Source organism: Arachis hypogaea, chromosome 11, assembly GCF_003086295.3.
Source record: "Arachis hypogaea cultivar Tifrunner chromosome 11, arahy.Tifrunner.gnm2.J5K5, whole genome shotgun sequence".
NCBI classification, from domain to species: Eukaryota; Viridiplantae; Streptophyta; class Magnoliopsida; order Fabales; family Fabaceae; genus Arachis; species Arachis hypogaea.
The window spans coordinates 131,788,818-131,805,309 of record NC_092046.1 but is presented as its reverse complement, the minus strand read 5'-3'; the positions used below and the strand labels follow the sequence as shown (position 1 = coordinate 131,805,309).

At 33.3% G+C, this 16,492-nt stretch overlaps 2 protein-coding genes and 1 non-coding gene across 5 annotated transcripts; all 3 read right to left on the bottom strand.

Moving 5' to 3' along the window:
* Nucleotides 1–270: 270 nt before the first annotated feature.
* Nucleotides 271–1,428, bottom strand: LOC112722647 (protein STRICTOSIDINE SYNTHASE-LIKE 11). The gene is made up of 2 exons (XM_025773753.3): nt 884–1,428; nt 271–813 (listed from the first exon to the last, which is right to left on the bottom strand). Exons 1-2 carry the CDS (start codon nt 1,393–1,395, stop codon nt 324–326), a joined length of 1,002 nt encoding a protein of 333 aa, XP_025629538.1. The 5' UTR covers nt 1,396–1,428; the 3' UTR covers nt 271–323.
* Nucleotides 1,429–8,580: 7,152 nt separating this feature from the next.
* LOC112722644 (phenylalanine--tRNA ligase beta subunit, cytoplasmic) lies at nt 8,581–16,290 on the bottom strand. Of its 3 annotated transcripts, none has more exons than XM_025773751.3 (20): nt 16,005–16,290; nt 15,864–15,919; nt 15,657–15,774; nt 15,383–15,512; nt 15,112–15,227; nt 14,717–14,783; nt 14,040–14,081; nt 13,802–13,843; nt 13,567–13,643; nt 12,707–12,833; nt 12,462–12,629; nt 11,915–12,043; nt 11,681–11,812; nt 11,401–11,535; nt 10,256–10,330; nt 10,034–10,141; nt 9,716–9,811; nt 9,514–9,597; nt 9,095–9,181; nt 8,581–8,951 (listed from the first exon to the last, which is right to left on the bottom strand). In XM_025773751.3, exons 4-19 carry the CDS (start codon nt 15,407–15,409, stop codon nt 9,113–9,115), a joined length of 1,494 nt encoding a protein of 497 aa, XP_025629536.1. In that variant the 5' UTR covers nt 15,410–15,512; nt 15,657–15,774; nt 15,864–15,919; nt 16,005–16,290; the 3' UTR covers nt 8,581–8,951; nt 9,095–9,112. The 3 variants fall into 3 exon arrangements, with proteins under 3 accessions (XP_025629536.1, XP_025629534.1, XP_072063394.1); XM_025773749.3 differs by having other exon boundaries at nt 15,657–15,760; XM_072207293.1 differs by lacking the exon at nt 9,514–9,597 and having other exon boundaries at nt 9,095–9,205; nt 9,668–9,811; nt 15,657–15,760.
* On the bottom strand, nt 10,847–10,989 carry LOC112725762 (small nucleolar RNA snoR135). Its single transcript, XR_003164847.1, has one exon. It is a non-coding gene; the product is annotated as a small nucleolar RNA snoR135 (small nucleolar RNA).
* Nucleotides 16,291–16,492: the final 202 nt, after the last annotated feature.

Genomic DNA, 16,492 nt, shown 5'->3' with positions numbered 1-16,492 from the left:
AGAACACAATTGTTAATAAAAAATTATAAAGTTTGGATCTCTAACCAATTTTAATAAACACAATAACCAAACACATTCTGATTTCATCTTTCTTGGTGTATCAAAAATTAAAAATTCTAAATTAAATTAAAGAATATAACAATGACTAAAAGTACTTAAATTACTTGTTTTTATAAAATATCTAACATGGACGGCATTGATTTATAAGTTGTTGAGATCTATAAGTGACAATAAGAAGAGCAAGAGGTTTTTTCAGTGCTACTCCCTGGATTCATCAAGATTTTCTTTTTTATTTATAAGAATTTTGCTCATACTTTTCATAATTAGGGTGTAAAAACGACAGCATAGGAAGCAAAGAGGGATCCTCCATAGAGCGTCCCATTAAACTCTTGAACTTCACTGACTGCTTGTGTACGATACTCATCTACAAGAGGCACAATCTGTAAAGGAATCCCGGAATCGCTGATTCTGATTCCTGAGGCCATAAAAGGGGGCAGTGGAGGTGGAGGTGGTCCTAAGGGATTGTTAACTGCCACCCAAAACTGGTTCCTGGGGTTCCTCTTGATGTTATCTGGGCTTCCCGGAATTCGCGCAAATATATCCGATGTGTTTGCTTTTTGTCCTTTGAGCCAGAATCGCTGGATTCTTCTTCCTGAGAATTCAGTAACAAGGACAAATGATCCATCACCGCTCACTGCCACCCCGGCTGCAGAAGCAAGACCACGGAGCAACTCCGTGGTTTGGTTGGTGCTTGGGTCATATCTGAATAGGCTTCCAGAACTATCTCTGCTGTTTATCAATGCTGTCAAATTTCTGCAAAAAATTACATGTCAATTTGAGAAATAATAAATCCTTCAACTTAAAGAATGAAGTAATTAATTACCTGATCTGAAAATTTGCACTAGACTGTGCAAAATAAACGATTCCAGTTTGAGGGTCGACGTCCAAGGCGTCTGTAAAGCGAAGAGGAGTGCCTTGTACAGCTTCAACAAGCTGGGTTGGAGGCCCTCCATTGGGACCAATCTTGACCAAACCAAAATATGCATCAGCAACATACAATTCGTTTGTCTGATGATTGAAACCCAACCCCAAAGGCCTCCCACAGGTTGTTTGGAGGTCTGAGAAGTCAGTAAGGCCATCACATACTGTCTTGTTCCTCGTTGGCGAAGAGTAACCATATTCGACAAAACTACCATTTCGTGGTCCGGTAGCTACATATTTAAAAATCCTTCCATCAGAAGAACCAACATAAGGCCCTCCGCCGTTTCGATCAAATGCGAGGGACTCAGGGCCTCTCAACGGATTTGGTAGCTGGAGTTGGTTGAGTAAATAGGCTGCTGATGGGAAACACATGAAAAATAGGAGGATCAAACTTGTTAAGATACCCATCACCATAGTAACGTTTGATGTGATTCACAAAGCTTTTGAAACCAGTAATATTTATAGGCATGCATGCAATGCTCTTACGTGAAACCTTAATAAGAGTAAGATTATGGACACAACAAAAGCAACCACCTCGTGAAAAGAACACAGAGGATAGCAAGAGATTCATGTTAGAAAGGCTCATGTTTGTTATGAGTTAGGAATTTTAGTTGGAGTCATACATAGAAAAAGCTCAAATGTACAATATGTGCATTATGGGAAAGAAGGAAAATGTGAATAATCAATGATAGGGATTATGGAGATTGGAGAGTAGAGAGTCAGCAGTAACAAGCTACTAGCTAGCTTGATTGAGACTTGCTCTTCAAGGAGGTTTCTCTCGTGACGCCCTCGCATGAATTGATCTTCGTCTTTAGAGTGTGAAAGCATGTTCAAATTTTCCAACATTTAATTGATAGCACTTATTTAGTTATTTTTGCTGAGAGAGAGGCGAGATGTAATTGTTGCTTATATGCTAGCTAAAAACCTGCTGACAACATAAACTTTCTTTTTCCATAATATAAGACTAAATTATTGTTAATTTAAGTTGTCCCACGCCGATATGGGAAGCTTCCAAAATCACCATAAATGTGAGTACACTTAATATAGGGCTGGCTGTGGCTGGTATTAATATTGCTTTTAATTATTTAAAGGAAAATTATAATGTACAGATCCCCAATCTTTAAAGATTTACAGATTTTGGATGGGAAGAAGGCAACGACAACACGTGTCCATGAGCCATGCAAGTGGGGGCAGCATGAAATTGTGTGGAGAATGATTTGTGCCCACCACAGAGCCGAGCTTCCTACGTTGAGGCAGGGGAAGGGTCGTTTGGTTTTAAATTATTTTTTTTTCACAAGCTTCATATAAGTGGACCAATGCAAGCCTTTGCAATGAATAGGTCTGGAGACAAAAAAAAAATGATCAAATGATGTTATACGAAGAACATATAATTGAAGGGTTTCTGACCCAAATTAAAAATATATATATAGGATAAAAAAATTATTAATTTAATATAATAAATATGAGTTAAACAATATTTAATATGTGTTCGGCACTGTTATATTAAAAATAGATGTATGACATAGTCAATTTTGCCAAAAAATTGTAATGAAAAATTCTTTTAAAGGTAATATACTTTAGATTTTAGAATTTAGAGTGTAGGGTTTAGATTTTGAAAATTAGTGTGAACGAAATCAGCAGTAGAATTGAGAGTTTAGGATTTAGAAACAAAAATTAATTTAATATTTGGTTTAATTATTCTGTAGGTCCCTATAGTTTCACCAAATTTTCAATTAGATCCTTATACTTTTTTTTCTTTTCAATTGGGTCCCTATACATTATTTTTTTTTCAATTTAGTCCTTGTTAACGTTAAACGTTAAACAAATGTTAGTGAATTGTGAAATTACTTGTATACCCCTAGGAACCTAATTAAAAAGAAAAAAATATAGGGGCTTAATTGAAAATTTAAAAAAATTATAAATATTCAATAAAATATATTCCTATAATTCCTATTTAATGATTCTACGACATAAAAAATATTTCTATAATCCCTTTTATTTTATCACTATCATTTTTTTCTTATTTATATACAAATTGTACCAAAAATACCGTCTCTTTCTTTTTTTTTACTTTCAAAATACCTTATCTTAAGAATATAAAAAAAATAATGGTTAAAATGAAACAGAGAAATAGTAGTAATAAGTATAATATAAAATTCAATTTTCATCATTCAAGTATTTATTATGACCAACATAATGAAAGAACTTGCATATGACATATGGTAATAAGAATCATTGATAGAATAATAAGTAAAATTGTTTACAAAAATTGAGTTCTATATAATTCCTCAAACAAGAGAACCAATTTGGCTGACAAAAACTCAAAAACAAGTATATTGAAGAAATGAATTTTCCTTATGGTAATAAGTACCATCAGAAAGAAATCCCTAAAGGCTACTTGCTCTAGCATAAACAGATATTCCATCTCTGTTGGATATGATCTTTGCCATTGCAACTGATGCCAAGTGACGCACAGGCCGTCGACAACCAAAAGTGAGCAGGGAATACAATGCATCCTCACACTGTCTTTGCCACAACAAAATATTTTCCTAGGAGAAAGAACCACAGCTTAAGTGATTTTTGTTACGGCATCGAAGCTTCAAGATTTGTCGCTAACACTTCCAACCTTGATTCATCTTTGTTCCGTCGACTGTTGCTGGTAGTGGATGAATGGCCTTCTTCTAGTGGCGACGAGCATGGGAGGGACGCCGAGCAGAGGAGATGCCGCAAGAGGGGACCTTACGGTGGATCCAGTGGGAGCTTAAGAAGTTAGGGCTATTGGGTTAGGACGGGGTGAGTGTGGGACAAAATAATAAGGGATTTTTTGGGAATTTTTAAAATATGATGGTATCTTTGATTAGTTTTTTTTTTTTAAATATGAGAATATTCGTTTATTTAATAGAATATTCCGTTATTTTAAACGTTTTTGTTACGGTAGGGACTAAATTGAAAAAAATTATATGGTATAGGGACTCAATTAAAAAGAAAAAAGTATAAGGATTTAATTGAAAATTTGGTGAAACTATAGGGACTTGCAGAGTAATTAAACCTTAATATTTTTATGTATTACTTTTTGCACCGTAATATAAATTTGTCGGTGTCCATCATCAGTTTGCGGTATAATTATTGAATGCAAAACTTTTAGTCAAGTGTGCATTGTTACGGTGACTTATTTTTTCTTTCTAAGTATTAATGTTAATTAAAAGGAGGGAAAAGAAAAAGTGAGCTTGGTTAGTATGGATGTGGCTATGCCTCCGATGTGAAAATAAAATTGTTGACACATAGAATGTAAAATAAGAAAACAGTCGGTCTTCAGTGTATTCTAAGTGGAGGTGATGAAATAGTGGAAGAAGTAACGATGAGACAAAATGAAGATGAGATTCATGATTAACGCAAACGAGTTGTTAATTCATTGTGGTGAAAATAAAATGTCACATTAAACTGCAAATAGGAGAGCGTAAACACTCAACCGTAAACTTAAGCCCATAAACTTCAACCATGAGCCCTAAACCCCAAACAGGAAAAACCGAAAGAACGGAACTCGTATCCCTAATCCACGAAACATGATTCGTATACCCGTGAGAGACGAAATGATGTATACAAATTTCTAGAAGACGAATCCTAGACCGTAAAAAGTCAATTAATTTGTTTATTTCTTTTGGGGACAGTACACGGCAAGACTAATTCTGCTAGCTGAACCCCGCATGCGCAACCCGAAACTCCTTACCGCAAAAATGGTGAACCATCGGCGGGGAGCCCAAGAACCAAATTTTATGAACACCATATCCGAAATCGTAAATCGCAGTTGATTTGTCTATCTTGTTTGGTGAAATAACACCATAACACTGTATGCTGGACAAAAACCCTAAGCCATGTAAGATGAGATGTGAATCTTGAATTTGAATATGTAAACCGAAATTCGTATTCCGAAGTCTGTTAGCTTTAAACCATGATCCGATAAACCGGTCAATAGAGTGGGTTGAATCTTAGTTAAAAAAACCGAACCAAAAAAAAATATTGATTCACTACTTATTTGGTTTAACTAATAAGTTATTGATTGAACCGATAAAATCGGTCTTGCGTGGACAAATATAATCAATTTTTAAATTATTTGACTAATATATCTATTAAAAAGAACTTAATAATCTAAAACAATAAAAAGTTATTGAAATTTTATTTATTTTTTGTTTTATATTTTTAAAAATATAGGAGAATTTTATTGTCAATTCAATAAAGCATTTTCATTTTAAGAAAATGATCTTTTAAAGTAAAAACATAAGATCTCAATCATTATTGAATTTATAATTTTCATAACGTGCGAGTTTGTTATTTTGATTTAAAATTATATTAGAACCTTATTTTCTCATTTTACCAAATTTTTCTCTTTAAAAAGTATAATCTTTCTTTCTATATACGTTACTAAATAATCATTTAAAAAATTATTCATCTTTTATACAATTACAAAATTGACTCTTTATTTTAATATTTCTAGCAAAGAATACTTTTAAATTTTAATTATGGTTGTTGTTCATACTCTGCCCTAATGCAATGGCCAGGTCCAATTAAGCCAACAAGGTCCAATCCAAAATCCACCTGACCTCCTGAAGAGGTCGGATTCGACACGTGCTGGCAGATTCAAATAAATAACTACCCCAACAAATCTCACCTATTTCTGGAAGAGATATCTCAACAACCCTAAGATAAAGGGACGGTTATTCACCATCAGAAGTGGAACTACTTCAACGGTGGTTATTAGTCCATCACTTATAAATACATTGATGCACTCAGGTAAACCTAAGTTCCAATATTTTTAAACCTGCTTAATCCCTTGCTAACTTAGGCATCAGAGTGTCATTGCAGGTGCCACCCCCCATTCTCCAACACACATACCAATTAACTCGGACGAGGGCCCCCAAGCGTAAACTAAGTTGGAGATCGCCTACCATAAGCTTTTGGGACCTCTAATTTATTTCAATCCACTTATTTCAGGTTTTGCCATGGAATAGTTGTCAAAATCGAAGCTAACTCCAAAAAAAGAATTAACTTATAAACATATTTTTTTTAATCTCAAAAAATTAAAAAGACCACAAATTCAATTTAAGTTTGATTATTCATATTTTGATTGCACATTTAGTTATCAAGTTGATTATTAGGTGTCAAACATTGAATTAAAAAAAATAAAATTAAAATAATCAGGTTACCTTTTCATTATCAAATATTAAAAATAAAATAAATTAAAATAAAATTGACTTTTAATAAATATAAACAACAACAAATGTATTTGATAAAATAACTTTTAAAATTTAAAAATACTATAATAAACGTTAATATAAAAATTAAATTTAGATATTAATTAATGTATGAGATTATATTAAACTTTTTTAATTTTGGCAATAAGAACAAGCTAACTTTAAAAAGTTTTATCTTAAGTGCTTTTAAAAGCACTCATAATTTTAAAAATTGCAAGTATTAGTATATGTGCTTTTTAATTTACTAGATGCACAACGAGATACTTGTGCTTTTGAAAAATTCAAACATCTTTTTAAAAAATTTTACCAAATCAAATCCTAGTTGAAAAATGCTATTTGTACACTAAAATTAGCCATCAATGTATTTGTGTATAAATACATGTGTGGTTTAATTTATTTTCAATGTGTATTTATATTTTAACATGTATTTTATACTGATGACTTATTTTGGTGGCTGATTTTAATGTACACGTAACATAATCCATCTTAGTTATAATCCAATCCTTTTATATTGAAGATATATAGTCCAAAGAAAATTTAAAAAGATGAGACATTTTCGGTATATCTTGCAACCCAATTCCATGTTTTGTTATTTCTCTATGTGAAGAAAAATTTTTATAATAAAATTAATTAATTAATTAATTAATTTATCTCTAAAATAAATTAAATTAACTTTATTTATGAATATATACATATTTGTTTGGAACTGTTTTATTTAATTCTTGTTTGATATTCGACTACAGATGTTGATCAAATTTATATCAAAAGATTTTAATTCAGAGAGTAGATATAACTTTTCTATAGAAATGAGTTCGAATTGAGACTTATTAATTTTGTTTCTCTTTTTGTATGAATATGTTGACGAATTTAAGATATAAAAGACTATTTTATATTATTTTGCATATAGTAATTTGAAATAATTATTTGTAATATAGTAATTAATAATTATTGTTTTGATATTGTTATTATATTTATCAAGATAATATTCGATGTAAGATGCAAATTAAAAAGATGGAATATATTGTTTCTGAAAAATAATTATTTTTTAAAATTTAATTAAAAAAATCCCAATTATTCTAATTTATTATTTGATTGTTACATGATATATCATCTAATTTTTTCTAAATTGATATTTTATCTTTAATAATGTTATGTGATCAAGTCATTTTAACAATTAAGTATTAATTTGTTTGAAGCAAAATTATCAAAAATAATTTGTAATATTATTTGTGTATGCTCATCCCCTAATTAAAATAAAATAAATTCAGTTAATATTAAATTAGCTTTATCTTTGTCATTTTTTTTAAGTTGTAATGTTCGAACAAATTTAAAGAAACGCTTAACTGTTATTTTAAAATATTATTCTTAATTTATATGTACAATTATTTAGTTCTTAAAAATTCAAAATATTATAAAAGAAACTTTAATAATAAATTTCATCTAATAAAAAGAACACTCTGTTTTTGAGCATCTCACCTTTGTCAATGTTCTTCCGCCAACCATGCTAGTTGTGCTTTTCTCCCGCACATTCATTTTTTCCCTTTATTATCTATGAGCCATATAATAAAAGATCAAACATCACATGACCCAACAACCAATCAGGCCTAAATCTCCAAGCTGGCACTGGCGAAAAGCAAAACAATGAAAATCCCGTTCGGCTCAGCTGATCCCATAAGCGCCCATATATTACTGACATTCTGCTTCATCCTACAAAAGGAAAACAACAGGTGTTAAAAGGAGATACATTGAAAAGGAATATCTGTACATCTATATAAATTTAGATCTTTACACTAGAGTGACCCTTTTTTAAAATCTCAACAACTTAAAAGTTATCCCCATTGATTATTCAGTTTTGCAAAATTATGTAACTAGTTCAACTAATAACATGTTTATGAGTCAAAAGTTGCAAGTGGAAAGGAAAGGAATGTTATATGCTCTGCTTTTGTTAATAAATTTTTTTTTACAAAAAAATTGTTTTAGTGTACAACAAAACAAAAAATGCGACCAAATACACTGCTGTAAATAAAAGTGCAAATACTAAACATGTACCAGCATTTGGCCAAGTAAAACCAAGATGACATGACATCATTACCCTCACGAGACTTTTCATTAATGTTGAGCAATACGATCTAAACGCTGTTAAGACCTTTCGAAAACATTTAATATGAAGCGAGAAAAAAAATCGGTTAACAAAAGTTTCTTCAACTTAATAATGATGATCAACAGGATTCATCTTCACTAAGAAGTAAAAAGATGCCAAGGCATTGAGTTTAGCAATATTCCTCAATTATATCCCAAGGATATTATCATATTATGCAATAATGAGAAAAAGTAACAGACCAATAAATGCTGTAAAATATGAGACATAACATGTGACTATTCACTTTGTATTAACAAAAATTTCAAACTCATCAAAATCTCGTCTTGGCTTCTAGGCCAACCATAATCTTTTCCAACAATCGCTCCATAATTCACAGTAGAAACTATCCCACCCAGTAATTTATAGCTTCTAATGTTAAACAATGAACTAAGAAACAAGAAAATGATACAATTGTATAATTTAATTAGCAAGCCCTTAATCCCGGGTAAATAATTAAAACTCAGTTCCCTATCAAGCAAGTGTAAGAAGCTGATGTCACTGAAGCACTTGAACTTATTGATTCCCAGTTTCAAAAGGAACAGTGCCTTCAAAAGAGCACATTGAGAAAACGGCAACTTAACCTACAAATATGTCAAAATATCAGACAACCAAACTTTATCAGAGGGTGGAGATGGATAGTGGGAACAGGGAAATGGGGGGAAACATGGGTCATGAACAGCAGCATCATACAGACATCGATGAAATAGTTGTGGAAGACACTCACATTTGCTGTAAATGATCATTATAATAGGCTTTCAATGTTAAGTTCAACAAAGGAGCACGGATCAGGAATGTCAAAATTGTTCAATACCTGAAATAACGCATAACATGTAAACTCAATAGTATTAGAGGAATATAACTCCAAAATACATGTACATTTGTACGTCAGTTAGAAATATAAATATGAAGTGTATGATGCCAATTCAAAAACAAACTGAACAACTAAGCATCCATTGTGCAATTCTTATTTATTTATTTATTTTTGTGGTGATATAACAATCTAAAAATAGTTCCATTGATCATTAGATAGGGTTGACATACACAATAAAATAATTAGCAAAATGACATTAACGGGAATGCAAAAGTTATGTCAACAACTGGAGATATTACGATCAAGATGACAATTTCAGGGATCACGGATACCTCCGGGTGGACAATGCCAAAAGTGCCAATGTGCTTTCCCTTGTAAATGATTCTAGCTTGTCTACCCGCAAGAAACTCAGGCTCCTTCAATAAGCAGTAGAAAAGCAATCCAAAGCAAGTTAATTTTCTTTAAAAGAAAAAAGGGGCAGAACACATGCAAATACATACACAGAACGTATGCTGTAAACACCATTACACTTACATCTGATCGCTCAATATAGTAACCTGATTTATCACCGGATGAAACAAAGGGAACCCCATTCTTTTCCATTACTCTGTCCACCAAACCATGAACAACCTGCATAACATTGGGTGAAATATGAGGGGCAGTGACATTTGCTTTAGAATCTAGATATCAAACATTTATTACAGTTAAAAAGAAAGAAAGTATGATAAATCCTAACCCTTTTAGGAAAAAAAAATTAATTTACTCTCAAGTTTCATCAAACAACCAAAGACGATATATCCAATATTGTATGTTCAGAACTTATATTTAAAGAGCAAAGAGCCAAATCTGAACCTCAAATCCTGCATTAGCACCGCAGTATAGTGCAGCAAGTTGGCGAAGATTTTTTGCACCAACGTCATTGTTGTCATCTAAAACTGATATATCCCCTACTTCAAAAATCTGAACCAAAATGTTAAGATCTGAAGGTCACACTTCTATCATAGAAAACATGATTACCATAAGCTGGTGATACAAAAATCAAGGATCCACCATCGAAGGGAAGAAAAATAATACCTTTATGGGCTTTGGATGATCCTTGTTATGAGCCACAGTTTTCAAGATGCCAGGCATAAGACTGGTCCGTACAGCCTGAACATGTTACTATAAAAGTTAAAATTAATTGAACTTAAGAGAAAACCTTAACAACTAAATTGTTATATCACTCTAACAAAACAGACATCCAACCATATGCTTGAACTTTTCTTTCCAAAAAGAAATTTGAGATTGAAACCAAAGTTTACAGATTAACAGATATGGACTTGGGTGCATGTTGGGTTTGGCTGCAACTCAAGTCCTACCTTATTACTTGTTGGCATTACACAATTCCAAGCAAGTATGCAACTAGCTAAACTTAATAGTTTACCCTCAAGTAAATCTACTACTACCCGAAATGCAATGTCAGATAATCATTAATGATGTGAAAACCAGTCAATCACAACAAGAAAAAGGATCAGAAAACTTTGACAAACTTAGTTGTAGACTGGATGGTTTAATGCAGCAGCACTGCCATCTTGTCATTCATTATGTGACTCTAATTTAAATTCTTATATAATAAAATTTTGCATTATTGCATCTTTAAGTACTAAGTACAAAAGGAAAGGAAAAAAATGTAGGGAAAATGATTGTTGAGATTATCAACAGGAAAAATGAACCACAACTGCCCATTTTCTCACAGTAATCTTGCAGGGAAATCTTTCAGAAGAGTGCATTGAATTCAGCACAGCCCCGATACACACAATCCCTGCACTCTCAACTCCTTTTGCTTCCAAATTAAGATCAAATAATCATAATTCAAATACAAAAACAAATTTACAAAAGACCTCGGGGATCATGAAAGAACCAGAAAGTAAGCTATAGGCACGGGGGAAGTAAGAAAGTACAAGTATATATAAAATTAACAGCATTGTAACCAGACAAATCATGACATAAATAATGAACAACGACAATTAATAGTGAGCAGAAGTAATAACAGAAATAAGTGGCTATCAGAAGAGCTACGTATGAGAAACAGTGAAAACCATTAGTAGTTCACATAACTTCATGTGGATAGAGGACCATACAGATTACTAACATGTGGATCAATAATCGCAGTGAGATAAAATTGTTGTTATAATACTGAATAAACACACTGTCAGTGAACAAGGATAAGGTGTATACACCTCAAAGTCTGAAGACCTAGGGTTTCCAATGATAACTGCTTTTGATGTATCATCTTTGCGGTTTAGCATGGCAAAGTTTTCCTTTTTAGAGCAAAGTATAAATGTCAAGACCTCTGTGAACCCAACCATTGCCACCTGAAAGAAGTTCAGGAATACAGGGACTCAGATAACAAGGCACTTCTGATAATTAACAAACATCATCCATAAATAATATTCAGTGATTTGAAGTATTCTGACACTGATACAGTCACAGGTGTCAAGATGATATATTTATTCTAACCTCTTTTCTGATCAGATCACTGAGCTCATTCAGAGGAAGTAGCTTCAATGAAGCAGCCAATCTCTTTGAGCCCTTATTATCTACTATTGCTTTATCCTTGATAGCATTGAATCCATAAGCAATTGCAACATCCTATGCACAGAAAAACCAAAACAAAAAAGGTCTTCCAACTACATATACATGTAAAGGATCCAATTTTCATTCATGAATGATCAATACTATTATTGCCAATACCTCCATAACATCACACGGGTGAAGAATATCACTTCTAGTAGGGGGTACAGATACAACAAATTTAGCCTGCTTATTATCAGATGTAGACTGTTTGGCATGCAATTGCATCCTATTTAAGAGCTTAGTGACCTGAAGAAAAGGGAGAAAGATTAATGAAATTAGAAAAATTACTGAAATATCATTTGTTTCATTTGGAAAAAAATGAGAGCACTGAATATTGCATTAGAGAGAATACACTCGGATAAAAAGACCACCTATTAGAATTAATTCATGACATCAACAACTGAAAAACTCAACCACATATAAGGTAAATGCATATATAGATAAAACAAGAGTATAAAATCATCACATAAAAGTATACTAACCTACAAAATCAACAAATAGAAGCATTACAAGTACTCTTTACATGAGATAAGAGAAAAGTGTTAAAAAAAGCATTAAAGAATTGATAATAATCAATTTGAAAGAGCAGCAGGAAGAAAACACTTTGTACGAGGCCCCAAATTTCTTGTAAAATTTATATTAGCAAGTTACAGGAAATAACTACCTCTTCTGCTTCCAAGGATACCCCGATTAATCCATTGACGTAAGGTAGAGAAACCTCCATATTATAGATGGATAAGTCGGGGTATATATGTGACTTTCCATCAGGATAAACCACTTCTACTGGTTCAATGACAAACTTATTTGCACAATATTCCGAGAAGGTTGTGACCTAAAAAAATAGTTGATCAGCAAACTCACAATTGTACATAAACAAAATGCAAAGAGTAACATACAATAAAACTTTACCATTGTGTTTAAAACAATCTTTGCCTTTGTTAAGTCAGTAGCAGTACATTCAATAAATACATTCTTTGTCTCCAGAGTGATGGCCGAATGTGCACCGTTGATAATTGGAGGCAAAGATAACACAGTTCTGTCAAAATATATAGTATATCAAAAATTTAATTCAATAATGATAGGTTGGAAGAGCATATGAGCAACTTAAAAGGTTGGTGCCGTGAGCGTTATTCAAAGATAATCTATGAGATCACATTCCTGTATAGACTATACACTTATACAGGCATCAAAGCCCAGCGTGGAAGATGTAAACCAGTCACCATAGTCCACCAGGAGATCTCACAGCAGTGCATTTGTTTCAGATTCTTAAAAAGATGATTTTATAACAAACACATTCTATACCGATGAAAATTCTAGAAACATTTCTCTGAACCTACTGTTTAAGATACTATTTAAAACAGTTTTTCTTTTTCTTTCAAGATTATAAATATTTTCTAAAATTAAATAAGAAATATAGACAAACATGAAAAAAGTTAATTTCTACAGCAAAAACATGTTTTGTCTAGTGTGTGTGTGTTTTGTTTTGTTTTTTTTGGGGGGGGGGGGGGGGGCTATCTTATGTGAATGAGAGTGACATTAAAATTAAAATGAATCAAGATGCGACGAATTCACTTTGCATATGGAGCTACGCATCCGTAACAGCATACTGAATGAAGATGAGAACTATAAATTTGTAATTAAAACTATAAAAATCCCATAACATTGAAGACAAAACAACTTTGACACGACTCCGCATTGGGGTACCCCAATATGAGCCAAGAGATTTCATATCTTTGTAAATTTAAAGTGTACTTATATAAAAGTAGTACCTGTTACGGTCATATATAACAGGAAAAACAGGGGAGTCCTCAATTATATGCAAGAATTTCTTCAGCTTCAAATCTGACTGTCAAACATGAACAACACATCTCGGAATAAGCATGATCTAAAAGGAACCATGGATAATCAACATAGTTAAGTGGATGCCAATGCATAAACCAACTTGAGCTAGGTTTATAATATGTTTCAATGTATGCAGCAAGGAGATACTACACAAAAACTCACTTTGTAGAACTCCATCAGCTCATCAGCCCTGAAGCTCCTTTCCTAGCATGGAAAGAAAACTTCAATTATTAGTTGCCGTTGGTACTCAAAATTTTTAAGTATGGTTTCCATTAAATCATGCAAGTATAAACTAAATCATACACCTTTCCAATAAAGACGTGGTAAGAGTATTTGATTTCAAAACATGCTTACCAACAAATTGAATGCAAAAAAAAAAAAAAAAAAAAAAAAAAACTACCTGCTTCAGCGGGGTAAAATTTACACTTGACGGTGGTAAAGCCTGTAGAAACACGTCTATAAGTCACTGATGCTACAAATATAATCAAAGTACATGAGAAAATAGTTATTGACTAATATTTCAGTTGGTCAACTGATTTTGAGAGAATTCAGACAGTTTTGGTACATAAACACCACATCACAACATGAAGAAGCAACCACCATGTTTCCTTTGATACCAACAAGCTTCAAAACATAGTGATGCACTGATGTGTTAACGATTCTAAAGAGATCACATTATGATGCAAGGTTAGGCTATATTCGGGAACGGAATTCACATCCATGAATCCACAACGACAGATCAATTCAGTAAAACATTTTCTTACGCCTCACATTTATAATGATGAAGTAAGATGTGAGGTAACAATAATAATATTCCATTACATCACAAGGAAGAAAAACTAAGTTTTATTTGAAATTTTATGCAGTTTTTTGCAGAAGGCCCCTCCAAGAAAGCCCATGCCACAGCTGGATGTTTAATCACAAAAACCGACATACCCAAGTAACAAATTCCTTTTTGAAAGGGCACAAGGTAGCTTCAAACTTAGCACCCAAATGTATTTCTACTATTAAATTCGTGAGTTGTCTATTAAGAGTACAATAAAATTTTCCTCGTTATATAATTTAATAGGTACCAACCTCATAGGTGAAAGGTCCTTTCAATGTATCCAGATCATGAGTGCCAATAGCAACAAGCGTTCTTCTCCTGAAAAATCGATGACGAAGATGAAAACAAAGCAACTGAAAATCGATTCTTAAGTTAATGGTGCAGTCAGGTGAGAAGACCGAAACCTATAACATAAAGATAAGCATGCAACCCAATAAAGAAAGAAACCACCAAAAGGTGAAAATCTAAGGTAATCCAACACAATCCCGAAACTTATATGAAAGCTAGCAACATAAAGAGAGTAAGACCAAGGAAGATATTACTATATTTAGAATACACATGCAACTTCAAGCAAACAAAGCAAGGAGAAAAGGGCCAGCACTTAAACTCACTCAAGCAAACAAATCAGTGAGTCAAACCACATTACCTACAAATGTTTTGGTGAAGCTTGTCTTGGAGATCAATAAAGCTGTTGTATCTTGCTTTATCAAAAGTAATACCTCTCAACACGGCACAGACAATGTATGGACGAATCTGAGATGTCTGCAATAATTCAATAAACCATAAGAACTTAAGAGGCATCACATTTTCAGCTCAGCAAAAAATGACCAAGCTCAATCGTTTTTCCTTAGGGAAAAAGAAGAAAAAATAAAAAATAGAAAAGGACTAATTCATGCATAACATAACATAATAACTACCTCAGGCTTAACATGCATTTTGAGCATTGCATCTTTACTAACATCTGCCAATTTGTAAGTGGGGATCTGCTGCCACTCACAGAATACTCGAAGGGCCTGTGCAAGCCCTTCAAGGCACAACAAATCATATCTGAACAATAGCCCCAAAAATTAAATACACAAAAGCAAGTTATCACCAATTCTCAACTTCATGAATTAATTATTAATGAACAATTACAATCAACACTCTTGAGTAAAAACCTTTTCTTTTCTTCAAATTTGTTATGATATATACCTATTGGCGGGAACTTCAATTTTGTAGATAACTTCTTCATCCTCGTCAACATCTTCTTCTGCTTCCAAATGCTTCTCTTTCCTCACAATCGCCTTCTCCGTCGTCTGATACAATCACACTGTTCATCAGATTACCATATTCATCACTAAAAAATCCAAAATTAACTCATAAAAAAAAGAAAACGACGCATTGCTCAAAGCTCCTTACGACGTCATCCAGCTCGATCCCAAAGCTGAAGCACAAGTCTTCGAATTCCTCTTGCGCTGGAAAAAAAAGTGTCAGCGCGAATGCGAGCTATGATTTGAAAAAAAAATAAAAAGTAGTTTTTTTGTCAAAATGGAGGCTCACTGTAGGTTCTTCCTAGAGCCGCAAACAGGCGATCCCGCCCCACACTGATGGTAGGCATTCTTACTTCCTAGTTCTCACTTCTTACTCTGCAAATGCGATGAGATGCCACACTCCTAGTCCTCGACGTAGACGAATCCCAAAAACACCGTGTGTTTAGGTTTTCCTTATATGGGCCGGGTCATGCCATCTCGGCCCATTGGGCCCTTGTTTATGGGCTTCGGTTAATCTCGTCTCGTTAATCAGTAAAAAAAAAAAGATCGTTAGTCGGCCAGAATCCTCTGCTTTGGTTGTTCACTGGAATTTAGTAGCAATGGTGGGGATTCAATCAGAAGCCTTCAGTCTGTCATTGGAGAGCCAGAAGATCGGAAATTATCCTCAAGCTGTTGTCCTCAGAAGCAGGGTTCTCTTGGTTTGTTCCCCTTCGCCGGCGCGCAGAATCAACCGCCGGAGTCTCCGAAGCGTCATGCGTCATGCGTCATGCGAGCAGC

Excerpts from the sequence above, each read along its gene's own strand:
- LOC112722647 (XM_025773753.3), bottom strand. The coding sequence starts at position 1,395 with ATGGTGATGGGTATCTTAACAAGTTTGATCCTCCTATTTTTCATGTGT. Across the intron at positions 814-883 it reads AGTGCAAATTTTCAGATCAG|AAATTTGACAGCATTGATAA; the intron begins GTAATTAATTAC and ends AATTTTTTGCAG.
- LOC112722644 (XM_025773749.3), bottom strand. The coding sequence starts at position 16,062 with ATGCCTACCATCAGTGTGGGGCGGGATCGCCTGTTTGCGGCTCTAGGA. Across the intron at positions 10,142-10,255 it reads ATCATCCAAAGCCCATAAAG|ATTTTTGAAGTAGGGGATAT; the intron begins GTATTATTTTTC and ends ATTTTGGTTCAG. Across the intron at positions 9,812-10,033 it reads GTGCTAATGCAGGATTTGAG|GTTGTTCATGGTTTGGTGGA; the intron begins GTTCAGATTTGG and ends AATGTTATGCAG.